We start from the raw sequence: 27,464 nt of genomic DNA on the forward strand, positions 1-27,464 counted from the left end.
ATACGCGGCAATTTTTTTAATTTGTGTCTAAGTCAGCTGAGTTTCTTGGTTGCTGCTGAACAAAGCTTTTCTATGTGCGAGGACCATGCATGTAAGTTTGTTTGTAATTGTCAATCCCAAATATTTGTATTCTTTTGCTTCCATTACAGGTGTCGTCATTAATTTATTACGTGAATAAAAATGGCTGTCTTTCCCGGCTTGGGAATGGCTGATAGCACATCAGAAGCTCTGGTTCTGTCAGACTTGGTGGCGATTGAATGATTTCTCCAAAGAACTCTTTTTTTAACAGCTCTATTGCTGCCTAGTTGCCCCAGCGCTTAAAAGTCAAGATGTCACGTCTGCCAGCAGCAGTGGAGTCAGGTGACTGTAAGGACTACAAAATAAATGCATAGACTGTGAAATGTCATAAAACGGTGCATAAACATTGGACAAAACAGATAAGGACAAACTGGTGGCCCTCAGTTATTTATTTACGAAAAAATACCTTACAGGTCCAGTAGGGAATTCAATAAGTGGGAACTTGCAGGGGAATTTCTTGCAAAAAAAGATCAATGGGCGTAAGAAAATTACTAAACACTTTAAAACATGTTCAGCAAGTAAATTTACAAGTGAAGCACATGTGAAACGCACATCGTCACAACAGGCATAATACAAGTAATTACAGAATATAATAATAACAACAAGTCAAAAATTATGCAAACCGCGAAACGAATACCTTCATGCAAATAAACACTTCTTATGGTTTAGAACAGGGCATGAGAATCTTGTGCCAGTGTTCGCACAAGCCTCTAAAAAAACTCGAAACGTGGTGCATATGCACTACCTATGCACTGCTGCGTTTGTTCCCCACATATTAAGATATTCAGAAATTTTGCACGAAGAGCACTTCTTTTTTAAAATCTTATTAGATTTCAATAAAATAAGCCACGTTAGTTGTGCGAAATACAACCATGTTTTATTGAAGTCACTGGGATCCCAGAATTATTGTGTTAAATCCGAAACTCTGTAAAATCGAGAAAAAAGCAATAGCACTACGGGAAACCGTGAGGAAATCCGATTAGTTCGTAAACTGGGAAATTCGGCAGCTCGGGTTTTGCAAAACCGAGGTCCAATGCATTAGCTTGGCAAGAGAATGTTGAAGACCAGGTCTTTACGGCTTTTGTGTAACTCGTCTGTAAAAAAGGCCGCCATTTCTGATGCCTTTAATATCCCTGGAAGCGCCTCGTATGATAATCCCTGATCCTGGCAGCTCACGCAATTCAAAGTTTCTTCCCTCCAGGATAAGGGCGAAGAAACCTTTTCCAGGGGAGGACTTTTGGGCATCTTTTCTTTAACTGAAGGTTAAGAAAACTGCGTGAAGTGATCATGTAGGGAAGTACAACACCTGAACATCAAGGAATGCATTCACGTTGCGCAATACTGGTTCCCAGCCGTGGTCGAAGTGTGACCACGTAAGTTCTAACTTAACTTTTTTAGGAGATAGAACATTAACAGGTTCTAATGGTTATCTTAACAACGAAGTGCTGTCACTTAATTCAGTGACGAAGTTCAGACTTCGTGGTCATTGTGCCAGAGTTAGGCTGGAAGCTTTAAATTGAATTGTGCACACGTTTTGTAGCGTGAGCTACACTTGCCGAGGTTGAGCAGTTTCGCGTGGCTCCTGGATAACCGTGCTGCGCATGCGCGAGAAGCAGTGATGTCTCATGGCGCACAGCTGGCGCACAGCCACCGCCGCCGCGACTGGATTGGATTGGATTGGATCAGATTGTATTAGATTAAATTGGATTGGATTAGATTAGAAATTGCTTTAGCAGTAGTAAGCATGATAATAAGCTAATCCTACACAACCAGGAAACCTAAGAATAACCAGCTGCACCTTAGCTCACGGTACGTATATCCTGGCATAGCCGAATTAAGCCACAGCAATTTTTTCACTATGTTGCATAGGGAAAAACGCTGATTTTCTTTTTTTTACCTTTTAGTGCTGCGATAGGGTGAGATGAGATTTGACGTGTGTTGTTGGGTTGTAACAAATCTTCCGCAACGTTTTGCAGACATGGTATGATCCAAGCGATGTCTATGCTGCCTGGGAAGATCTGTTAAACGCGGCCAACGATCCTGACATCGCAGAGCAAGCGACGTTCAGGCATGTCTAACCTATACTTTCCACTCAACTGTCCGGGTAAACATCTATATGGTCGCTAGCAGTTGAAGTGTGTTTTGTGATTGCTACCAAGTACGCATTGTCTAATTCAAAGCGCTTCTTGGCAAAAACGCGCAGGCAGAATAGAAAATTTGTTGTGTGATTTTTTGGCGATTTTTTTTAATTTATTGCGGACATAATACAAGCCCGTGTGCAGTCCGTTGAGCAAAGTGCCATACACCATACTCCATGCTATGTTTAGTTTGGCCTTTCCTCAGCATGTCACAAAAGAGAAAGGAAAACCTCCTGAATCTATTCACTGAAAGTGGTGATGTCACTTTCAGATGCAGTAATATTGTCAGGTAGAGTAGTTTTCGGATAAGAACTGGTTGCATAAAGTGTTCATAATTCTGCTGTGAGAATGGGACTCAAAATGCAACTCGAAAATCGAGTTGGACGTGTTAATGATGGGGAACTGAAGATTGATAACTGAATTGCGACATACTCCAGTAAACTATTCTCACAGTAACTTACACAAATGACTTGTCACTGCGGCAGCTGAGGAAATTCGTGAATAACTAGGCCAAGCGTATGATTTGGCTCTAAAAAGTGGGCAGTGACTGGGCAATAACAATGGCAGCATGATGCTTTTGCTTTTCTCTAATGCAACGCCTCAGCTCCGATCATATGTAGTAGAGCAATAGTACAGTTCACAGTATTGCCACCACCTTCGTCGTTGTTATTTTAATAGGAACTTGGCGCCTTAATAAACAACTAGAAATCAAACCTAGATCAGCTCAACGGGCCATGGAACGAATAATAATCGGAGTAACGCCAAGGTAGAGGAGACGAGCTTCCTGGATCAGGGAACACACTTGAGAAGAAGGTATCAGTCCAAATTAAGAAAAAGAAATTAAGTAAGATGCAATGGTTATCGGTGGAACATCATGGCGACAGAATGGATACCGAGAGACAGGTATAGCAGAAGGGAAGGGCCAACAACTCGACGGAGAGACGAAGTAAGGAATTTCGGAGGCAGTGAATGGACTCGAACGGCGCAGGACAGGAGCAGATGAACGTCACTGGGAGAGGCCTTCGTCCTGCAGTGGGTCTAAATACACAGCTGCTGCTGCTTTTGATGATGATTATGATGATGACGACGACGGTGGTGATGATTATGATGATGTTGATTATTATCTGCCGATTTCTGCACACTCCAGGATGAACGCCTCCCCTTCGACTTCCAACTGCTCCTGTCCTGCGTTGTCCGAATCCACTTTGCGACCCCTAATTTTCTTACCTTCATCATCATCATCACCATCATCATCACCAGCCTATCTAGCCCACTGCAGGGCAAAGGCCTCTCCCATTATTCTCCCATTGCCCCGGTCCTGTGCTAACTGCGACCAATTTATCCCCGCAAACTTCTTGATCTCATCTGCCCATCTAACTTTCTGCCGCACTCTGCCACCCTTGCCTTCTCTAGGGATCCACTCTGTTACCCTCAATGCCCAACGGTTATCCTGCCTTCGCATGACATGCCCTGCCCACGTCCATTTCTTCTTCTTAATTTCTACTAAGATGTCCTTAACACGCGTTGGTTCCCTGAACCACTCCACTCTCTTCTTGTCCCTTAATGTTACACCTGTCATCTTTCTTACCTTATCCTTCCATTTATACCAGTTTCTCTACCTCTGGTCCTTTGGTGGCCGTTCAGTTACCGGGCCTTCACGTTCGCTCAAATTTCGTTTTTGAGCGCACCGATTTTGGGTACATTGGCGCTCAGCCAACCAAAAGGAGGGACTTGATATTACGTGTATTTCGTGAAGCGCCGAAATAGTTTACGTGATCTTTATTTTTCAGATATGATTTGGTAGATGTAACACGCCAGTCGCTTCAATTGTTGTTTGACAATATCTACACTCAGGTTAGAAAATCTTACTGGCAGAAGATGAAAGACAAATTCAGGTGGGTGAAAATTGTTACCCCATCATTTTCTTAGATTTCGTTAGCACATCCGAAAAAAACAGCACACAAAGCTTCCCATAACTACCGGCGCAGATTTTTGTAAAAAAAACTTTCAACATCCGTAAATATTTGCCAGTACTTGTTGAGAAAGGTGTGTTTTCATAATTAGGCTTTCATTTTTGCAACGAACACGTCAATATCGCTATGACCTGTTCGTTCAATTTGAAGGACTCCCAAAACAGATGTTTCCTTCGTGCATGGTCATTGAATAGCGAACGCTTTAAACAGGACATGAAAATGACACCAGAAGAACACTCCCTTAAGTTTTACAATTTTTACATGTGAATGTAATGAGGCCCATTTGCTCGCATAATCAGGCAATGTGTAGGTTGTCGGGCTCTTCGCAGTCCTGATCTCACAACCTACCCTGAAGAAATTTCCCGTTCAAAAAATCCTGCATTATACCAGCCACAGATAAATCTGAGCGGGATGCAGAAGATTCGTGTTTTTGAGTGGAATAGAACCACCTAAGATATTGCGGTTTGAAAATAGGTACCCTGCAGTACGACGTCATATGGTCCTAGAACTTCGACATGTGTTCGGAGTGAGGAATAATGACGGATTAAAGCAAATTAAACCGCTCTTTTATGAAGAGCTTTGGAAATCTATTTGCGTGCAGATCTTGGAAATCATTCGATGTCCATCAAGCTTCCCAACCTCAGCAAATTGTGGGAAAAGCATTGGTATCAAGAAAAGTTAGCATGCAACTGTGTTTTCCGTGATCCAAGCGTGCAATGGACGACTAGAAAGTGAACATTTCGACAGACTTCTGTCTGGTTGGGAAGTTACTGAACTGAGATTTAATTAGGCTCCAACCAATACAATGCAAAAAGGCAAAAACCCGACGTTTCGAAGCCGGCTCGGCTTCTTCTTCAGGGGTGACAGTGGCCACGCTGCAGCTGCGTCTTATAGTCTCACATTTGCTGGCCTCGCACAAAGCCCCTCGCTGCGGCACGTAATCCGTGTGCGTACACCGAGGGGAGAGTGCCAAGCGAGCGATTAACATTCCCAGGTGTGCGTTGAATATGCCACGATTCGAGGAAAAGCCGCTTCCTCCAGTTCGTTTCCTTTTCGAGGATGGCCGTTCCGGGGAAGTCAATTTTGTGGTCGGCCACTTCGCAGTGTTCGGCGACTGCACTGCGGACTCTATTTTGTTTCCGGACGTCGTTCTTGTGTTGTCTAATCCTCTCCGGCAGGTTTTTGGTCTCACCGATGTACGAGGCGTTGCACCCCGCGCACGGGATGCGGTAGACGACCCCGGGTGCCTTCTCTATTGTCAGCCGGTCTTTGGGGCGGGGGATTAAGCGGCCTATAGTTGTCGAAGGCTTGTGGGCTATTTGTACTCCTACCCCTTTGAAAATGCGGGCCAAGGCCTCGCTTGTTCCTGGGATATACGGCACCGGCACGCGTTTCAGGGGTCCGACGGTTGAAGTTCTTGGAGAGTTTGTCACCCTCTTCTGCTCTTTGCGGCGGGTCACGGAGTGAATGAACTTTTTCGGGTAGCCGTTTTTCTTGAGGTCCGCAAATACAAGGCTTACTTCTTTCTTACGTTCTGATTCGGACGAGCAAATTGCATCAGCTCTGTTAATTGTGCGAGGCCAGCAAATGTGAGACTATAAGACGCAGCTGCAGCGTGGCCACTGTCACCCCTGAAGAAGAAGCCGAGCCGGCTTCGAAACGTCGGGTTTTTGCCTTTTTGCATTGTATTGGTTGGAGCCTAATTAAATCTCAGTTCAGTAACTTCCCAACCAGACAGAAGTCTGTCGAAATGTTCACTTTCAAGTCTATCAGCCAAGGCTTTGGCCATGACACCATGCAGCTCGTCAAGCGCTACATACGCATCAAGGAAGGAATCTCCGTCTTCAAAACTCATCTTGACTTCAACCGCACCTGTAAAGAAAGGAAAGTCGTCCCTGAGAGCCTGCGCCTGAAACGGCCTGTGTCGACCCCCGAGGGCCTGAATATCATCACTAAAGCCGAACATCGACTCGTCAATGCCCGCCTTCACGAATGCAACGCCGCCATCAGGAAGAAAGAACTGGACCTGTTCTTTGCCAAGCGCCAACTGGAGCACCGCATCCCCGGACTGATGGCCTCCGTCGACGAGTTTGCTGACAGCGTGGCGGCATCGACTGCGGACAAACACCGGATCACGCAAGATAAGAAACTTTCTTGTTTGTCGATAAGGCCCTCGCCCCAAATTGCCCAAGATCAAGGTTTTGTGGCCAACCTGTCATCCCGCACTCTCACTCAAGAGCAAACTTCTGTTCTGGCCAAAGGACACAGCTACAATGTGGCTACGAGCCCCCCCCCCCCCCCCCCCCCTTGCAAAGGTCGTTGCCGCGGTAGAGGAAGCCGTTCAACAAGTACAGCCGCACGCCCGAGATGAAATAAGACTTAAATCGATTGGCCTCCTATCGAAATTGCCGCTTAAAATGGGAAAAAATTTGACCGCAGAGGAAAACCGAGCACTCCAGGAACTTCGAAAAGACGAAAGCATTGTCATCCTACCTGCCGACAAGGGCAACTCGACGGTGGTGTTAGACCGTCAGGACTACGACCGGAAGGTTTCGGCTCTCTTGGACGGAGACGAGTATACGAAGTTAAAGAGGGATCCTACAAACCAAACGCAGACGCAGCTGAAAGAGTTACTCGCGGCGATTTTCAAGAACCACCCGGAACAAAAAATTCTATACCTTCGCTTGATCTGTCGAAACGGCTCCGCACCTAGTTTCTACGGATTACCGAAGATCCACAAACCTGGCGCCCCCCTTCGCCCGATCGTAGACTTCACATCATCCCCGTGCCGAGCCCTTTCAAATTTCCTGCACCGCATCCTCGCCCCCCTCGCCGGGAAGACCGCGACTCATGTACGCAACTCCAGACACTTCGTGCAACTTGCGTCACAGGTGTGCATTGACGAAGACGAGAGCCTGGTCTCGTTCGACGTCGTGTCATTGTTCACTAGTTTTCCTGTACCGCTGGCTGTATCCGCGGCCCGAACTGCCCTCGAAAATGACGCAACCCTAAAAGAAAGGACGCCGCTCACTGCCGACGAGATATGCCGCCTACTCGAGTTCTGCTTGGCCAGCACATATTTTTCGCATAATGGGCAAATTTTCAAACAACAAACTGGAACCGCAATGGGGGCCGCCATCTCTGTAACAATGGCGAACTTGACGATGGAACACGTGGAAGGGAAGGCTTTGAGCTCCTTCCGGCCGAAACCAAAACTTTTTCTTCGGTATGTAGACGACTGCTTCTGCATAGTGAAGACCTCCGCAGTTGACAGCCTGAAAAAACGCCTAAATTCAGTTCATCCCGCCATCCAGTTCACGGTTGAATGTGAACGAGACGGCTCCATTCCCTTTCTTGACGCCCAAGTGACAAGAGGAGGCAGGGGCCTGGTGTTCTCCGTTCACAGGAAGCCTACGCACACCGGCCGCTACCTTCATTTTAATTCGGCCCACCCCGCTAACCACAAAGCCTCAGTTGTGTCGTCTTTAATTAACAGAGCTGATGCAATTTGCTCGTCCGAATCAGAACGTAAGAAAGAAGTAAGCCTTGTATTTGCGGACCTCAAGAAAAACGGCTACCCGAAAAAGTTCATTCACTCCGTGACCCGCCGCAAAGAGCAGAAGAGGGTGACAAACTCTCCAAGAACTTCAACCGTCGGACCCCTGAAACGCGTGCCGGTGCCGTATATTCCAGGAACAAGCGAGGCCTTGGCCCGCATTTTCAAAGGGGTAGGAGTACAAATAGCCCACAAGCCTTCGACAACTATAGGCCGCTTAATCCCCCGCCCCAAAGACCGGCTGACAATAGAGAAGGCACCCGGGGTCGTCTACCGCATCCCGTGCGCGGGGTGCAACGCCTCGTACATCGGTGAGACCAAAAACCTGCCGGAGAGGATTAGACAACACAAGAACGACGTCCGGAAACAAAATAGAGTCCGCAGTGCAGTCGCCGAACACTGCGAAGTGGCCGACCACAAAATTGACTTCCCCGGAACGGCCATCCTCGAAAGGGAAACGAACTGGAGGAAGCGGCTTTTCCTCGAATCGTGGCATATTCAACGCACACCTGGGAATGTTAATCGCTCGCTTGGCACTCTCCCCTCGGTGTACGCACACGGATTACGTGCCGCAGCGAGGGGCTTTGTGCGAGGCCAGCAAATGTGAGACTATAAGACGCAGCTGCAGCGTGGCCACTGTCACCCCTGAAGAAGAAGCCGAGCCGGCTTCGAAACGTCGGGTTTTTGCCTTTTTGCATTGTATTGGTTGGAGCCTAATTAAATCTCAGTTCAATGGACGACTAGTACGTGCATTAGGATTTTCGTTGTATAAGTTGACAAAACAACCGTTAGTCTTCGCTTTTCAGGAAGTTCGCTGGTCAGATGATGGATGTGCTGCTTGATCTTGACACTTTGCTGGCATCTGACTCCCACTTCCTTCTTGGAACATGGCTGAGAGATGCGAGAGACTTGGGAACTACGAAAGAGGTACCGAACTGGTTTGTTTGCCCTTCATTATAAAAGGAGTGCGCAAATAGCTCACTTAGTGCTCGAGTAATTCGCCACAGAAAGTGCCTTCGAATGCGTAGCACTTTTTCACGAGCAACGAAGGTTTTTATGGGATTCCGATTGAGTTTCTATCCACGCTCTTTTTGCCGCATTGTTTTTCGTCCACTGAAAAACAACTAGCCCCATCAATACGCCTTCTATAATAATGAGCCTAAAGATAACTTTTATATAGGGCCTTCCCAGGCCACTACAACTGGTGGCACGTCTTATTTGTCAACAGTGCTTAGCATAAATACTTGCCTTATACAGAATTAAGGCACAAAACAAGTACAGTAGTGGAAATTACAACGTTCTTCTCACTAAATAATTAATTGATTGGTTTTGATTGATTGATTGGTTTTTGATTGGTTTGGTTGGTTTTTGTGAGGATGAATAAAATTCTGGTATAAAACAACTACAAAAAGATAACAACGCATCTGTTTTGCACTATCGCCAACAATGTCAAACACACAAAGAATTCAACGCCCCTTTCTTGAGAGAAAGGTGGTTAAAATGTGAAGCTGTGTTTTCGTGCACCCTGAGTCAAAGTCAAAGTCCAAAACCTAAACTGCTTGGACCCTGTCGGAATTGCGCAATCGGATATAACTCGGATTCATATTGTGAGGGACCCGGATTCGAGTCCCACCACGGGAAGCGTTTTTCCTGGGTGCTTGATGTGCATCATCATCGTTATCATCATCATTATCACCAAGTACCCACCAATTGTGTAATGTTGGCTTTTCTGCAGCGCGTTTTGGCATTCAACGCCACCAGTGAGGCATAGAAAGCTTCGCTTTAAACAAATCCCGGGCTACTCCACCAACCTGAAACCTGGGCAGGGGTGAAGCATGCAGTGTATAACTGCATTCAAAGATTGTAACTCTCTCTCTTGCCACATGGCGCGCTGATTGGGCACCGGAGAAGCGCAGGTGGGAGGAGAAATCGCGCGCTTGCTGAGGCGGTGGCGCCCTCTGTTGCGTTTAACCGGATTTAAGCCATTCAAAATGGACAGACTGGCCGTAAGTTGTCTTCATGTCACACGCCAGAGCATGCTAAGAAGTATGCTTAACAACCAATTCTGAGACAGAATTTAAAAATTTTCTGTTTTAAATCCTGATTTGTCCTCTATTTTAAATCAAGTGAACTTATGTTAGTTTATTTTGAACGGGTTTTATTCATTATTAACTTGTTTTTTGACCATCGTTTGACAACTTGACTTACCGTGACGACATGAGACGACGACGACAGGAGACGACGACAGCTCGAGCCGCTAAGGTGCTTCGCCCCTAAAACATACAACTGTATTCGGCAGGTTTCCCGCTTCAAAAACGAACCACAATGAGACTAACAAGAGAGATGCATTTTTACTGTATCACACCCGACTGTGCTCAGCGAAATATACGGCTGGGCAATTCAAGGTAGGCACTGTAAGATCGCCTCAGTGCTTTTCACGTGTGGTGGTAGGTGCGCAACACACTCTGATGTGCTGCCCGGCGTATGCTATAGATCGGGCGACCTTGTTATCATCAATACGCAACCTAGCAGCCTCGCACACAATGCTGAACAGCATCGTCTTCCCAAATTGGCATTAGAAACTGCTAGAGATGTGCCACGTCTGATTAGTTTTCTACGGTTCACTGAATTACGTGACTTGTGTTACCGTGAAACTGCCACATGTTATCGCGTCAGGTGCCGCTCAGGCAGACCAATCGCTGGCATATTTTACAAGTCTAGCGCCATCTGGTGCAACAACCCCCAAACAACAAAGTAACGAACCTTAGGTCCACAGTTTAGTGCGCAGTACTTAAGCGTCCGTAAATGCGGCCTCACGGCGTCGCCATGGCTCATAATCGAGCGAACGAAGAAGCGAAGGCAGAAAGAATATGGAGGAGGAAAGTCTGGCGAAAGTGTGAGGGGGAGGGCGGTATGGCGAAGCTGCGCGAGTCGGTCCCCGATGGCGACTTGCTATGAGAAAACCGGGAGAACGAATAGGCCCCCGAAGAGGCAAAGAACCTTATGTCCACATTTTATTGCGCAGCACTTAAGCGTCCGCTACTGTGGTTGGGCGGCGTCACCGTGCCTCGTAACCGAGTGAACGAAGGGGTCAACGAGTTGACAGAAGGAAAGCGGAAGATGAAAGTATGGCGAAATTGTGAGGGGAAGGGCAGTACGCCGAGGCCGCGCCACTGAAGCCCAGCACGCGCTGGGTGCTGCACGTACATGGGTTCTTCTTCGTCCTCCGCGTTGCGCGGCTCATGCGAACCACGTGAAATTAGCGCGGTAGATTCAAACACGATTCACAACAACATGCTCGGCGGCAGCGAAGCGCTGCGATATAACAGCACACTAGCGCGCGCCGCCGTGCGTTCGCTGATCACGCGATCACTTCCTCAGGCGCAGAAGCTATGCGCCGTGACCGAGAAGACTGCCGTTCGCTAGGTGCACAAATTTCGCATTAGGAGTGTCATAATCGTCAGTAATGTTTTATGTAACTGTCGTTCAGTATAATTCCCTCCATGCGTATTGCGGCAACAGATATCTAAGCAGACTTGAAATGATCCAGACACGTACGGCCGGAGTGCGAAGTAAGGCCGCAAGTTGTCAAGCGTTGGCTGTTTGCTGCGCAATTGTGAGATGTTCTTCCCTGCAAGATTTGCTCTTGCCATAAATTCGCCTTGATGAGAGATTTTGTTCTGCTAAAATGTGATTGATTTGATTGATGATTGATTGATTGCGGGGTTTAACGCGCCGACGCAACGCAGGCGATGAGGCGCGCCGTAGTGGAGGGCTCCGGATTAATTTTGACCACCTGGGGATCTTTATCGTGCGCCGAAATCTCGTACACACGGGCGTTTTTGCTTTTCGCCTCCATCAGAAAAGCGGCCGCCGCGGCCGGGAATCGAACCCGCGACCTCGTGCTCAGCAGCGCAACGCCTTAGCCACTGAGTCTGCTAAAATGTGTTGCGTTTTCACACGTAAGGTGTCTCTATTGCGGACACACAGTCCACAGAGGGGTGAAGGAGGAATGCCTATACGCATTCCTCCTTTGTCCCTTATTATCAACGTCGTTTACGTAAAGGACTTTGATAATAAGGGACGGTGGTTGACATGTCAGGCCAGAATTATCGGTGGTGTGGTAGCGGCTGAAGAAGGAGCCGCAACTGTTTCCTGACAATTTCGGCCATGGTATCATCAACGCACCGTCATGTTGTGCAAAAAGATGCGGCAGCCCCTACTAACACTGCAAAGTCTTCCGAATTGTGTTATTAGGCCATATAAACTACAAACCTGTGAACAAATTATAACATGAATCCACTTCCCCTTCTGCTTACCGGTTAAAAACGCTCCCTTAATGTGCATACCTGAGCTTCCTAGTGGATATCGCAGTAATGCTAAAAGCAGCATGTAGATCGTACTCATATGGTTGTCCTGTATCCGGAAACTGTGCTTGGCTTTTAAAAAGTAAATGTCTGGCCTTGTTTATTCTTTCATAACAGGAGTCTGACTTGTACGAATACAACGCGCGCAACCAGATCACCCTGTGGGGACCGAAGGGAGAGGTAAGCTTCACAGGCTGCTTACCATAGCTGTTTGTTCACAGTGGTTTGGTTGGTTCGCATTGCCTGTCCGCATCCCACTCGCATTTCAGATTAGAGACTACGCGGCCAAACAGTGGTCAGGACTTGTACGCAGGTGAGTGTCGATTATTGTCAAAGAAGAAATGTGGTGGCAATGTTGCGCCCAAAGCAAGGCTGATGGTGACGGAATTTCGCTGGTTTTCTTTCTTTTTCCAAGCATTCGGGGGGCTGTGTAACTGGTCTTACATCAATAATTTCTAAATACTAGTAATTATTGCGGAATATGTTTCTAAGACTCTCTACTAAAAATCAGATAGTTTAGGCAGGTTCGTAAGCAAAACATTACAAATGAGGGCTGCAAAAAACAAATCCCGGCCATGTCTACTACCATGAAACCTTGGAGGGGCGAAGCATGCAGTTTATAAGCGTTTTTTGGCGCCTTAGCGTTTTTGCCAACGGAGATTAAACCATTGAGGGGGCAGAGTTATACAGCTTTGCTGTAAAAAGCCTCGCGTCTTTGAATTACGAAGTGTTCTAGCGCGAGGCGTAAACGAGTGTCCCGATGTTTTTTTAGTACGCGTTACGTTCTAGTGCGAGGCGTAAACGAGCTTCCCCGGTGTTTTAGTACCGTGACCACATGAGACGACGATTATGACGGCGACAGGACACGCCAACAGTCCGAGCCCATAGGGAGCTTCGCCCCTAGTATGTGAGCATAAAATGAAAGACCTGGATACATTAAATTTACTGGGAAGGGTGGTTAAGGAAAAACAGATATTATGAACATGTGCAGCTTTCCCGCTCATGGCAGTCCTTTCAACAGCGATTACTCTGTAGTTATTTAGCGTAATGTAAACTTCTTTTGCGCTGCTAATATTGGGGGTGAACACTACCTTTGCGCACAGTTTCAAGTCTTTCACGTTTTTCGGCTAGGTTCCTGAGCCATGGAAACTAACCCATAGTAATGCATGGGGAGTAAGATTTGACAGCGAACTGCACATAAACTATTCAGAATCCTGGAAACTTCTTCTAGTGTTTTTGTCTTCACGTTGACTTCTTGCTTTGTGCCAAATATCATTTTCCTAAAGTAATTTTGCTAGGTTCCTGAGAGGTCGGAATTTTGAGCGAGAAAGCTGGGTATGAAGTGTCCATGTTTGCCTGCACAAACGACAGGCCGTCCCCACATTCACAAGCTCAAACTACTCACCCAAAGTCTTTACGTTTTTGCTGAGACTGCTTGTATTTATCGTCGTCTTGTGTGCTGGCGTTTCCTGCAGCTACTACCTGCCCCGTTGGGAGCTATTCCTGAAGTCGCTTCAGAATTCCCTGGAGCAGCACATGCCCTTTAATCAGACGGCATTTTCGAAAGAGGTCTTTGAGCATGTGGAAGAGCCATTCACCTTCGGCCAGGAAACATACCCTACGGAGCCACAAGGTACGATAACAAGAGTATAACGGATCATGCCATTGCTACATTTTAAGCCTTCTAACTTCTGTACTGCATACAGGGTATGCTTATTTCCATTAGCATTTCAAGCAATGTTTCCCTAGGTCCTTACAGATTATAAAGTATTTTAGTGTATGTGCCGACTCGCCGCGTTGGCTCAGTGGCTAAGGCGTTGCGCTGCTAAGCACGAGGTCGCGGGTTCGATTCCCGGCCGCGGCGGCCGCTTTTCTGATGGAGGCAAAAAGCAAAAACGCCCGTGTGTTCCAGATTTCGGCGCACGTTAAAGATCCCCAGGTGGTCAAAATTAATCCGGAGCCCTCCACTACGGCGCGCCTCATCGCCTAGGTTGCGTCGGCGCGTTAAACACCACAATCAATAATAGTGTCTGTGCCGGTTCATTTTGAATTCCATATTTAGTAGTCAAGTTTGACATGGAACTTGACTACTACTTGGCTTGTGATGTAGTCATGATGTTGCCAAAAACTGTGCTTTAAGACATTGTTTTGTTTCCAAACAAATATTTGATGTACGAAACAAAACATGCATAGGGTTGTTCGTTTTGGGGTAAAGCCCGGTTTGGACCTTTTCTCCGATTTGCTCCCCGAATTGCTCCCCGAATTGCTCCCTTTCAAAGTAGCGATCTGCACAATCGTGGGCTGACGGTCCGCCATTCTCAACCAGTACTTGCTGGAAGCAAGCCCCACAAACACAGCTTTCGAACTTTTTGAGTATTGGCATGACTCTACGGCTCGCTTCCCGGGCCAAGCAAATGCTGTACTGAAGTTGTTGTGCCTAGCTAATGGAAGCTTTGATGTCGAGAGAGCTTTTACACAGCTGAGACATGTTCAACAATAGGACAGGTCTTGAATAGAGACCGACATGTTGCGCATGCAGATTATAATGTACAGATGCCGTCAGAAGTAATTGGAGCACGGGAGCTGTAGCTGAACCGCATAGGAGCGCCGTGTAGCTACACCGGCGGTATAAACGAAAGGAGCAGAACACGCATGCGCGCCTGCCGATGGTGATAGCCCCTTTATACTTTTCAACCCACTTCTTTTAAAGCGGCCTCGAGCATTATTCACAGCATCAGCGATGGAGGTGGTACCTGGCAGCGTCACTCACACATTTTCAGCGCACGCGAGCTGCTGGAGAAGCGTCGCTATCGCAGGGATCTGAAGTGACAATTTTTCTCTTCTATTAGTTTTAGGTGGGTCTGCAATCAACGCCATCGCCGAGACCAGTGTGCTGCAAACAACGCTCTAAGCCGCGTAAAAGAAGTTGGTTGAGAAGTATAGAGGGGCTATCACCGTCGGCAGGCGCGCATGCGTGTTCTCCTCCTTTCGTTTACCGCCGGTGAAGCTACATGGCGCTCCTACGCGGTTCGGCCACAGCTCCCGTGCTCCAATGCTCCAATTACTTCTGACGGCACCTGTACGTAAGCAAGGATTCGTAAGAAATCGATGACCAGCTTTTTGTGAATAAAATGTTTCATTTCTTGGAAGTTATCGATGCTCTTTACTGTCATCATTACTGAACCTTTTCCAAACAAACGCGAAATTTCGGAGAGTATCTGCTGGAAAACCATGATATCCTCCCGATTACCAGCTTGAAACAAACACCAAACACCAGCTCGTGACACTTACTGATAAAGTGAACGGAGTGCGTTACTTAGTACATCTGTAGAGTTAACCCGAAAAAACCTCGAATTTCGGAGTGGTTTTGCAAAAAAAACCTGATTTTTCCCCGATTATCAGTTTCACAAATAGCACGCGATTTTTACCCCCCGATTGTAAAAAAATATATATATAAAACCCGAAAACGAACAACCCTACATATGCACCAGTGAGAACTCCAGTTCCTAGTCACTTTTCGCGGCCGCTTTTCTGATGAAGGCGAAAAGCAAAAACGCCCGTGTGTACGAGATTTCGGCGCACGTTAAAGATCCTCAGGTGGTCAAAATTAATCCGAAGCCCTCCACTACGGCGCGCCTGATCACCTGCGTTGCGTCGGCGCGTTAAACCAAACAATGAATCAACCTAGCCACTTTCCCGCAGCTTTTGATGACGTCACACAATCTTGTTCGTGCGAAAAGCGGCGCCAACCTAAGCTACCACCAAAAAACACGACTGTATGATTGTAATAAGGCCTCTAATTCCGTTTGATCCTATCATGAATGCTCAGGTCCAGTTAACTCACTGGTAATCATGCTTTTTGTGCTGGTTCGTACTACGTCACTCCTGTCCATATTACGTCACTGCAGCGCGAAATCTGAAAAGTTTTTATATTTTTACAATTTTTCTGTTAAAAAACATCTTTCGGGGCTGGAATTAAGTGGAGTGGATAACCAAAAGCTAGTTCTTTCTGACTGAACTAAGTTTCACTTTGTGTTTTAACACATACTTGTACTCCATGGTTGCAACTTTAGGGTGGTTCTCTTTTACTGCAGGCGATTCTATTGACATCAGTGGGAAATTGTACAGGAAGTACGAATCCCTTTTGGTTTGAAGGTGGCGGGATGACTGGAATGTTAGAAAAGAACCAAGCTGCTACACCTGGAAGCCACCGCTAGGAGAACGACTCTAGTCGAAAGTTTTTCTTTATTTTGTGAAATATCTCATATCTGTGGCATAAAGGCAATTTTCTTGCAATACCAAACACGACCGACCGGGCCAGTCATGAAAAATAACTACCGTTGCAATAAATATCATCAAAATACTGCAATGCTTCCTTATTTGCACATCAGTGCAGCCGCCATCACGCTTTACACTTACGCTTTACAACTTCTTTGAAGGTCAAAATTTTTATACTGAAGTGGAAAGATTAAAATATTTTATATTGCCGCGAATCATGTATCGGCTTGCTTATTTATTGTTTGTTTTTACTGCCGGGCCACGCCCGGCTGTGTTATCTGCGTTCCAAGCAAAGCGCGTCTTCCATGCTTTATTTTTATGCCGCACGGGCTATCACATTCAGATAAGCAAACTGTTTCGCCTGACGTCGCTAGCCCAGAATAATCGTCTGTGATCTACAATGTTCTCGATGTGAATCGACGGTTCCAGAAACACTCGCGCCGAAAGATAAAAAGCCTGCAGAGCAGACGCCTCGGCATTCGATTCTGCGACGCTCGCCGACGCAAGTCACTTTGTTGACCGCTGCTTCGCCGCCTCTGTATTCTTTTGAGTTGTTAGGGGAGCACAAGTTCGCTCCAATAAACGTGTTTCTCCTTCAAGACAACTGCGTCGTCCTTGGCTTCGTGACAATATCTAGGGCTGGATATACAAAAATTTTATTCATCAATGGTACGACATCGCCTCGGCTAAAAGGTGAGAAACTATTAGAAAGCGAGCACAAGCTTGTGAGTGCAAGAAAACTTCTACACTGCGAGTTCCATAGCAAATACGCGCTTTCTAACTCAGAAACACTCACTTGATGGTTGCTGCTTCTGTACACAGCAGAAAAACTTCCCTTAACTTGTAAACTCGTGTTTCGTTTAACTTTGGCTGTTCCTATACACCCTTCGTATTCATCCAGACCACAGAAGAGTCGAATACAGGGTGCGTGTACTGATCATGACGTTTATACCACGGGGGAAATTCAAATGGCTGCCGGACCCCATTTGATTTACCGCTATTTCTGTCACTATGTATGTTATGGTCTGTCGCCAAAGGAACCAGATGGTGAGTCAATGACATTTACTGTCTTAGTGTACCACAGAGTGTACGCAGATAGGTATCATAGTGAACCAAAAAGTGTACCCCAGACAGGTACCAAAGTTTGGTCTCGGTGCCCCCTGCGCACGTTGATGATCGATTTCAGCAAGGCCATCAACTGAAACGGTTCGTATAAATACAGACGGAAGCAGTCCGTTCTTTTTTTGCAGCACGTTTTTAACCACGACAACTAAGAGCTAGGGAACAGGTAGGCCGTGACAGGAAGACAAAATTGTTTACAATTTTTTATTTCGAAACCTTCAGAAAGCGCAACACTGAAAAAACGCCTTTCTTCGTCTCGCGTTTTCTTTCAGTGTTTCGCTTTCTGAAGGTTTCAAAATGCAATTTCACCAACTAGCCCTACTTGCCATTCTGCTGCGGCATGTTTACAATTTCCTTCGTGGGTCTAGTAGGGGTGTGGGAATAGTAAGTTTTAGTTTGGATGTGAGTACGAAGCAAAAACTGATTTTGTTCGAATTGCGGAGCGAAGGGAATACTCTCGAGTGAAAATGAATTCAGGGATTTCCGAGAACAAAATTCAAATTTTCAAATTATTTAGGCTTGCCTCAGTAGGTACAGCTCGTAGAAAAATAAAGGGCCCACTTAAGAGGATTTGCAAATATTTAATGGCGCAAGACAAGCATACAGAAGTTATCTAGCTGATTCCAGCTTTATATATGGCATTATAATTTATATGGGTGCACCTATCATCTATCGTGGTGACCTGAACCACAAGCCTTTCGGTATTAGCCTAACGAGGGTAACTTATTCGGAGATTGCAACATTTCTCTTGTGAAAACCGTTAACGGCAGTTTATCGTGCGTTCGTGTCAGTTCTCGGCACGAAAAAAAAAGGCATTTAAAATTAACCTGATTTTGTAGCGTGAGTTACACTGGCCGAGGTTGAGCAGTTTCGCGTGGCTCCTGGAGAGCCGTGCTGCGCATGCGCGAGGAGCAGTGACGTCACACGGCGCAGAAAACGTTGCTCGCTGCCCGGCGTCTCTCACACACCGCCCGCGCCCAGCGTCTTCACCGACCTCCGTTCTGCACGTGGTGGCCCGGTCCCCTTTATGATCACGCGAGGGGTGGCCAGGTGGGGAAACGACGGCTCGTGCGTCGCAGCAACACCGGCGTGAAACCTGTGGAACCAACTTAGCTCTGGGGCGATTGGTGACGCTGCGCAGGAGCCGCTTGATAAATATACAAGTGTCACATAATGCGTGTACCGTGTGTGTGTGTCATTGAAGCAGCAGTAAGCGTGATAATCAAGCTAATCCTAGACAACCAGAAAACCTAAGAATAACCAGCTTCACCTTAGTTCACGCGACGTATACCCTGTCATAGCCGAGCTAAGCCACTGCTAATTATTTAACACCTCTTCGGCATGCCTTCATGGCGTTGTGGTAGCATCCCCGCTTTGCACTTGCTGGCGGGTACATTCCCCTGTATAACAAAACATGAATTTTATTTTTAAAAGCGCTTCGACCACAAATTCACCCCCCCCCCCCCCCCCCGAAGCAGAATCTTAAATACGGGTTCCGCTGGAAGAGTGTGTACCAAACGTGCCCAGCAAACCCCCTTGCCGAGTTAGGTGGTGTCAACGCCTTTTTATCAAGCACGCTTTATTTTGGTGTCTAGGAGCTACAAGCTGGACAAGTTCACGATTTTTCTTCTTTTAAGTAGAAAAAGAAAGGAACATCGCAGGATTTAAAAAATTCCCCCGCATTTCCCCGAGGGGGAGAATGTGAAAGTGCGAATACACGGTTGTCGGCCCGCTTGCGGCGCTTGCGCTCGGCCCCCGCAGCCCACCGCCTCGCCGCCTTCTCTTCCATCTCTTCCATCGGGTTTGTAGTATCACGTGTACATCACGCAGTTATCAAGCCGCTATAACGCCGCTGAGTCGCCAACGCACGCCGCTGACGACGTAGTTTGAATGCGTTAAAGATATAAGGCGCGTCAACACTGATATCACCGTCGCGTCCGTGGCTTGATCGGTAGAGCGTCGCGCTGCGGCCGCAAAGTCCGCGGATCGAAACCTGGCGGCGGATGCTGTTTTTCTTTATAGAGGAGCACTGCGGACGCCGCCGACGCCGCCGACGCCGGCGGTGGATGGTTTGGGGTCGCTTATAAAGTGTGTATTCACACTTAAAAAGATCAGATTTGCCCATCATTTTCTCAGAAAACCGGAGGCTTGTTTGCAGCTGAACCTTACTATCTAGAGAGTGCCGACCAGGGCGGCTTGAGCACGGGCAAGTAATCAGGAGTGCAGTGCCGAGGGGGGGAGAGAGAGAGAGAGAGAGAGAGAGAGAGAGAGAGAGAGAGAGAGAGAGAGAGAGAGAGAGAGAGAGAAGACTTTATTAGCCGGGTCCAGTTTGGACCCGACGGCGGCGTCTATGGCCGGGCCGTTCATGAATGCGATGAATGCGGTGGCGTGTCTCGCTGAAGCACCGGAGGACCCGCACGGATCACCAGGGCCACGAGAGCCGTCTGGGTGTCTTTGTTGGGGCTGAGCAGCGCGGCCAAGGAGATGAGAGGCGCTCCTCAGATGCGCCTTCGCAGTGTTTTGCCGCACATCTCCAGAGCAATGCGGAAAAGCCCGCCACCGCTATTGGGGAACGCCAGTAAATGTTTTCGAGCGTCGAAATTCTCCGAACATTTATTCGAAATTTTGAATTAGTGTTATTCAAATCGAGGCGGAACCGAATTTTTCAGTATTCTCTTCAAATTTTTCGAATATTCGCGCACCTCTAGTGCCTGCACACCACAGAATTACAGCCCCTACTCAAAGCAATGTGGCTTTTCGGTACGTGACCATTACAGCCTCGTAAGGTCAAGAACTTGCCAAAAACCGCATGCCATGGGCAACAGGATTTATTCCAGCTCCGGGAGAGCAAGTCTTGCTGCGTCTGCGCCGCAATATTCAACAACAGACTATTCAACAGACTAGTACTAAGAGCCAACTTGAGGGCAGTAATGGCTGTAATGTTCCCGTACCGGGACCATTACAGCCCCGTACCTTGGTCCCGGTACGGGAACATTACAGCCATAACTGCCCTCAAGTTTGTTAGTACTAGTCTGTTGAATAAGGCCCATATTGCGGCGCAGACGCAGCACGACTTGCTCTCCCGGAGCTGGAATAAATCGTGTTGCCCATGGCATGCGGTTTCTGGCACGTTCTTGTCCTGACACATCCGTGAACGACGTTATCTATTTCTACAGAATAATCTTACTGGCATCAAGAAAAACTCTCAGGTCCCACTTGGTTTACAAACGTGTGGGTTCCAGCTGGTTGGTAATCCATTGTACGAATTTAAAGCGCAAAAATTCAGACAGGGGGTGAACGGGACAAGGACAAGCGCTACTTCCAACTGAAATGTTATTTACAAAACGACGTATATACATTCACCAGTGATAACAAAAATACAAAAATAAACCAGAGTATGTGCGCATTGTTCGAAGCCAGAGTATGTGCGCACTGTACAAGCGCGCACGCGTTCCTCATCCCTTATGTCATGCGGGCACCCAGGAAGGCCAGCTCTTTCGCTGTCAGAGATACGGAGGTCATGCTCACGAAATCTTCGCCACCCCGATGCATCTAAACTGTCACGGCTATGCACTGGTACATGCCCGGTTCCAAAAGAAAAGAAAAAGTGCGGTGTTAAGCACCAAAATCAGTACGTTGACTGCACTGAGGGAGTCGTGTATAAGCTCCCATCATCTCGTCATAGGACTTACGTTGGACAAACAGGGTGGTGCCTTAATCAACGCCTCCGTGAGCATGCCAATCGAGCGCAAAAAGGCACAGACGGGAACCTAGCCAGCCATTGCCAGGACTCCAAGTGTTCGGTTCTGTTTAATGAATGTACGGTTGTGTTTCGCGATCCTGATCAGCGCATGCGGGAGATTGTCGAGGCGGCTGAGATACATCGTGGAGGCGAAGGTTGCGTTTGAATGACCTCCGTATCTTTGACAGCGAAAGAGCTGGCCTTCCTGGGTACCCGCATGACATGATGGATGAGGAATGTGTGCGCGCTTTACAGTGCGCACATACTCTGGTTTCGAACAGTGCGCACATACTCTGGTTTATTTTTGTATTTTTGTTATCACCGTTGTATATATCGCTTTTGTAAATAAACTTTCACTTGGAAGTAGCGCTTGTCCTTGTCCCGTTCGTCGCCTGTCTGAATTTTTGCGCTTTAAATTCGTAAATTGGTTTAACAGATGTCATATCAGCCAACGCAGCGTTAAGGGCGAAGGTATGTATATAAAAATAGTTTGAACATTCAGGAAAGTCGGCACTCACACTCAAGACTTTCGCTGAGCAAGCACAGCGCCAAGGCCGACCCCGCTGTCATCAGTGGGGCTCTTCGATTTACAGTGTCGGACTCACCGCGGACTCCCCGAGAAGCAGTCCGGCATTTCATTTTTCCATGTATCCCTATGGCTTCGGGGAATCCTCGGACTAGCCGCGAACTATCCGCGGTGAGTCGAGTCCGAAACTGTAAATTGAAGAGCCCCTGTATGAACCTCGGTGGGCGCGTTCGGGTCAAAATGCCGCAGAATAGGTGGCGACGGAAGAAGCTTCCGCAACGTCACGAACGCGTTTTCACAAGCAGGGGACCATGAAATGATGTCATTAGAGCTACTATAAAGCTAAAGGGCTATAATATAAAATAAAAGCCCAACCCGTACCACATACGTATCACGGGTGACGCCAATTAAAAATAAACAAACTGGATCGAGGTCAACTAGAGTTTTGAAGAGAAGGAAATACCCACAGAAGTGGAAAATAAAAGGGAAAAATGCTACACGGCGACACCACAGCCAGGAGAGCGGGCCCGGGGAGACTCCCCTGATCTCCCCTGGGACGCTAGCAGGAAAGGTTGGGATGTGGGATGCGGATGATGGTAATAAGGAATGGGTTATGGGAAAGTGCGTGGGAATGGGGACAGCGAGGTTTTCGTTCTAATCCTTAGATGTCTGACTCCTAAAATAGGCCTGAAAACTCAGGATGGGCGTCAGACGGTTCCCATTGGACTTCAGCGGACCCCACTATAGGTTCCAACTATCTCAGCTCCGACAGCGAAGAACAGGGAGAACCCGCGACGGAGTGACGACACCTAATCTCTGGACCCTTTTCACAACCAGCCCCCCGGCTAACACCCACCAGGTCCCCCGAGTACTCAAGAGACACCTGCCCAGCCTACATAGGTACTAATCCCCCTCGTCTCAACGGTTTCGGATACTGGTAAAGCTGACTGTCCGACAGACGGGGTAAACTGTACCCTGTACGCATCCGTCGATCCTATGTGCACCTGAATCACCTATCTCCATAGGAAGGCCTATGTGACCTATAGGGTTTCGGTGGACCTCTTATGTGCTCCTATGCCAACCACTCACACACCAGGGAACCCTCCCCATACGGGCAGCAGTCATCAGGTGGAAGGAGTAATCCTTATAGAGTACGACCAGCCCTACTCCCGATACTGAGGACGAGAAGCTTCCCTAAGAAGTGAGCCAATTCCTCTTTCCTCGGTCCGAGCAAGTGCGCGCCTCCTAGACTGGTCGCTACTAAAGGCCAGAGATATTGGCCATCATGAGCACCTATCGAAGGCCCTGGATCCTGTTGTCCAGGAACCTTCGCGGTGACTGCGGCGGACCCTTAATAAGAGATCCTTTTTCACCGCTTTTAAGCCAAGTTCCCAGAGCCAACCTCGGTAGCCACCCAGGCTGTCCGGGCCTGCCTCCGCGTCCAGCATCGGCTCTGGGGCAAGGAACTGGCCCATACAGTTCCAGGGAGTCGCTACCACTCCCTTGGGGCTTTGCATCCCCGGGTGAGACCTGGCACCCACCCACCGCTGCCGTTGGCAACTGACCAAAGCTAGGCAGCCGAAACCGCCTTTGCCCAGCCAGCTGGCAGGGGGGACCACTAGCAGGTGGCAGTCGGATTTCCCCGCCCCCCCCCCCCTCCCCCCTTTTTAGAGCTACCAGAGAGAAGTTGCGTCAATGGTCCAACGAAGGTCGCAAAGTTGCGGACGAAGCGCCTGAAGTAAGAACAGAGGCCAAGGAAGCTCCGCAGGGCCTTCATAGATGCCGGCTTCGGGAACTCAGCAACTGCCGTAAGCTTCGACGTGTCGGGTTTAACTCCATCTTTCGAAACGACGTGACCCAAAAGTAGTGAGCTTCCGAGCGGCGAAGCGACATTTCTTGAGGTTGAGCTGCAGCTTTGCGTCGGCAAGACAAGTCAAAACTTATTCCAGGCGGCGTAAACGTGTCTCGAAATCCGGAGAGAAAACGACGATTTCGTCAAGGTGGCACAGACATACTTTCCATTTTAGTTTGCGCAACATACTGTCCATCATGCACTCGAAAGTGGCAGGCGCATTACAAAGGCCGTACGGCATGACATTGAACTCATAGAGTCGGTCAGGTGCTATGAAAGCTGTCTTTGCGCGACCAGCCTCTGCCATAGGTACCTGCCAGTACCCCGAGCGCAAGTCGAGCGACGATAAATATTCGGCCCCCTGCAAACTGTCAAGGGCGCCATCAATACGCGGGAAAGGGTAGACATCCTTCATGGTTATCCGACTGAGGCTCCGATAGTCGCCGCAAAAGCGTTTAGAACCACCCTTCTTGATCACAAGAACTACGGGAGACGCCCAGGGACTGTTGAAGGGCCGAATGACGCCTCGGTCAAGCACATTTTCATCATGCAGTCAAATCCGATTTTAACGAACCCGGATAGAGCGAATTACGCTATATATCGAACAAAAGCAAATCTGTTACGAAAATGCATGCGAAGCATAGTGCTGATAACGAAGTTCACATAGGATATATCGAACTCGGCGCGCCTACAATTGCCACCGATATGGGTGGTCTCGGAAAAACGATTGAGATGTTGAGCCTCGCATAGACCGACGTGACGCCCGACACCTTCCGTAACTGTTTCCGACGCACGGGATTCACGACGGAGTCCATCCAGCCAGCGAGTACGGACCAAGGTGGCGTCATCGGCGAACTGCGCGAAGAGCTCGTTAACGTTCCAGATGCTGTGCCGAAAGGAGTGTTCTCAGAGGATCTCCTGAGTGTTGAAGGCGATGGTGCCGTCACTGTGAGCCCCTCGAGCGCACACACTGTATTCTTTGTCATGGTAGCTGGTGCTGCTGGGAGCATTGAATAGACTGGGGATGTCACAATGTCACAACGTAAAGCCGTCCGACGCTTTATGAAGCGCTTTTGCCAGCCGATGTTCTCCGCCAATACTGCTTCGATATTGAAGTGCACGAACTTGAACTGGCGCAAACGATGACTTGTGTAGAAAATGCAGTGCTAGTTGGTGCCGCCAAAACGAAAGTGAAAACAAAAATTTACCCGTTTTTGGCGAAGTAGGCAGTTAAAACGGGAAGTAGCTTTACTGCGTACAATAAATTGATTGTTTTGTGTAAGGTAATGGCATACTTTAGCTGTTCGTTTTGTTATGTAGGAATGGCAGGGGGGGGGGGGGAGGGAGGGATCCCGCGTATTTCGAACTCGCAACAAAAAAATTCGTTGTAGACGGGTTCGTCTATATCGAATCATTGGAGATATCGAACTAATCGCGGCGCATATTACAGTTCGCTATAACAGGTTTTCACTGTAGTACGTCGTTCTTCTTGGGAAACGCGATAAGGTCTTTGTCGTAGCGGCGGGTGCGAGCCAGTGTCTATCGTGTGTTCGACTGTTGACGTTCGACTTCGCGGAGCTTTCAAGCAGTAAAAGGACAACCGAAATCTGTGGAGTAGTGCCAGCAGTGGAGCTCGTTGTGTGGGCGTGAGATCCCCAGCGATAACCTGATTAAAAATGTCGGATTGTAAAACCTCTGCTTCGGATGTAGCAGTCAATCCTGCGACATCAGTGATGATGGTAGTATCATCGTGCACATCGATGACAGTACTGGACTCGACAGGCTCAATCCAGCCGACAGTATCCCCTTGCAGCCGCGAAATTTCACCCTAGGACCAGTTACTAACAAGCATACGGCTCGTACCAGCATGGGTGGTTAAAAGAGCTGACGGCAGCGGAAGACGTCTCCGTCGGCTGAACAGGTAGGACGGCGCAAAAAATACGGTTGTGTCAGCAGTGCACACACAGTGCAGGAGAACTGAAACATAGCAGTGCGGAGGAATTTTTGTATCTTCGATGACGACCACTTAAGCAGTCGTTTCATCGTGGTATGCGTCGCAATCTGGTGCAAATTCAACTTCCGCACGGGCGCAATCGATGTCGGCGTGGTGAATAGCGAGATAGACCCACCCCAATACGAGGTCATGGGAACAAGAAGGAAGAACGATAAACTCGACAATGAACAAAACATCCTGAATCGTCACTCGCACCGTGCACGCTGCAGACGCATGGATGTGTTACGTGTTTGTGGTACGTAGCGAAAAGCCACCCAACGGCGTTGTGACTTTTCTAAGGGCATGGCGAAGGTCGGCATGAATAACTGAAACGGCAGCGCCCGTGTCCGCTAACGCCAATAGTACACGTGAGTATTCCACAAATACGTCTGTAACAATTGAGGGCGAAAACATTTGAGGACGAAATAAATAAATATTCAATCACTGTATTGAGAAATCTGAAACTTTTTCAATGGCTCTTACGGTTTTTGTTTTTTTTTTTTTTTTGTTGATACACGTCTTTCGTGGCTGTCATAAAGCTGAGTAAGTTACCAGATTCTAGTTCTTTGAAACTGATACAAGCAGCATTTTGTCTTCATGACCCTTTTAACTGTTCCGTTGACTGTTCAGTTCTGCTAACATCGCACCACAAGGACGGTAACGATTGTCTGAACAAAGTATCACGCAATAATACCAGTAGCAAATACGTTTGCAACATACGGAACAGTAAGATAGCCAATAAAATCCCCAAATTGATGTTGAAGCGTTCTATTCTTTCGGGTGCAGTCAATGAAAGCAAACCCGCACCATAACAAAACACCAGAGATTTGCTAAACAAAGTCACCAGTGAGACGCAATGCAGTCGCATATACTGCGTCTAATAAGAACGCTTGCTGATGTGATAAAGTCGCTCTGCTTTTGATGAGAGCACCTCGCGGATATACCGTATATACTGACGTATTTTCATGCTCTCGATGCACCCAAAAACTAATCCGTGATCACAGACGTTCTTCAAACTACGTAAGTGCTTTAATGTGGGTGATTTACGGGAACTGGCACGAAACGGGAGAAATACATTCTCATGCGACAGCCTCCTACGTGATGGAGGGCTGCCTTGGATGGCGTGGTGGTGGTTGTGGTGATGACGTTTATTAACGGGTGGATCTAGCCTTGCGTGATATGCCAGCCATTGCTCCTCCCATCACCTTCTTCCCTCTATGCGCGGAAAATCACCAGGAGTCACTTAGGCGTGTGTCACTTAAAAACCCGAGGATCAGGCGCAAAATGTCTCTCCTAGCTATCCAATGTCCTAAAGGAAAAATTTCATCCAAAGAGCCATGCGGAGTGGCTCTCCTTCGAAGTTTCTACGAAGCTAACCTCCCCGTCGCATGCTCTCGGCAGTCCATAAGAAAATGTCCGATGTCACCTGTTACACAACACGTTGCGCAATGAGGTGATGAGATAAGTATCAGCTTATGAAGCCACGCCGGTGTCCGCGCTTAGTTGGTCCGGGTGCGGAACAGTATGGATGCCTCTGTCCTCTCCATTCCTTTGGTAACACAAGGTTGATGTTGTGGTCACCAAAAAGATCTGAAGTGCTCTTTAATGATGGTTTTTACAATTCGCCATTCGTCTGGAGCCACTTTAAGAAAAGGAGTGCAAGATGTCGCTTCACGGGCCAACTTGTCCGTGGCGTAAGACGCTATCCTTTGGCAATGGAAAATCACAGTAATCAACTGTTGATTGACCGCGGCAGTTTGAATGTCTCACGCGACGGACGCCAACTGCTCCGACTCCATGTCAGCGTTTGATTATTTACCGTGAATGATCTCATCATGC

General features: G+C 47.8%; 1 protein-coding gene across 2 annotated transcripts in view; it reads left to right on the plus strand.

Annotated features, from left to right (window-relative positions):
• Positions 1–16,476, plus strand: part of LOC144162448 (alpha-N-acetylglucosaminidase-like) — a 76,456-nt gene extending 59,980 nt beyond the window's left edge. For both annotated transcript variants that reach the window (XM_077692975.1, XM_077692974.1), the window contains 7 exons: positions 2,055–2,146; positions 4,007–4,111; positions 8,552–8,672; positions 12,230–12,292; positions 12,382–12,425; positions 13,588–13,745; positions 16,207–16,476. In XM_077692975.1, coding sequence (XP_077549101.1) covers positions 2,055–2,146; positions 4,007–4,111; positions 8,552–8,672; positions 12,230–12,292; positions 12,382–12,425; positions 13,588–13,745; positions 16,207–16,265 — 642 coding nt within the window. In that variant the 3' untranslated portion in view covers positions 16,266–16,476. The remainder of the gene's footprint in view (positions 1–2,054; positions 2,147–4,006; positions 4,112–8,551; positions 8,673–12,229; positions 12,293–12,381; positions 12,426–13,587; positions 13,746–16,206) is intronic.
• Positions 16,477–27,464: the final 10,988 nt, after the last annotated feature.

Source organism: Haemaphysalis longicornis, unplaced genomic scaffold, assembly GCF_048455015.1.
Source record: "Haemaphysalis longicornis isolate Haplotype H1 unplaced genomic scaffold, Haemaphysalis longicornis Haplotype H1 scaffold_12, whole genome shotgun sequence".
Lineage (NCBI taxonomy): Eukaryota > Metazoa > Arthropoda > Arachnida > Ixodida > Ixodidae > Haemaphysalis > Haemaphysalis longicornis.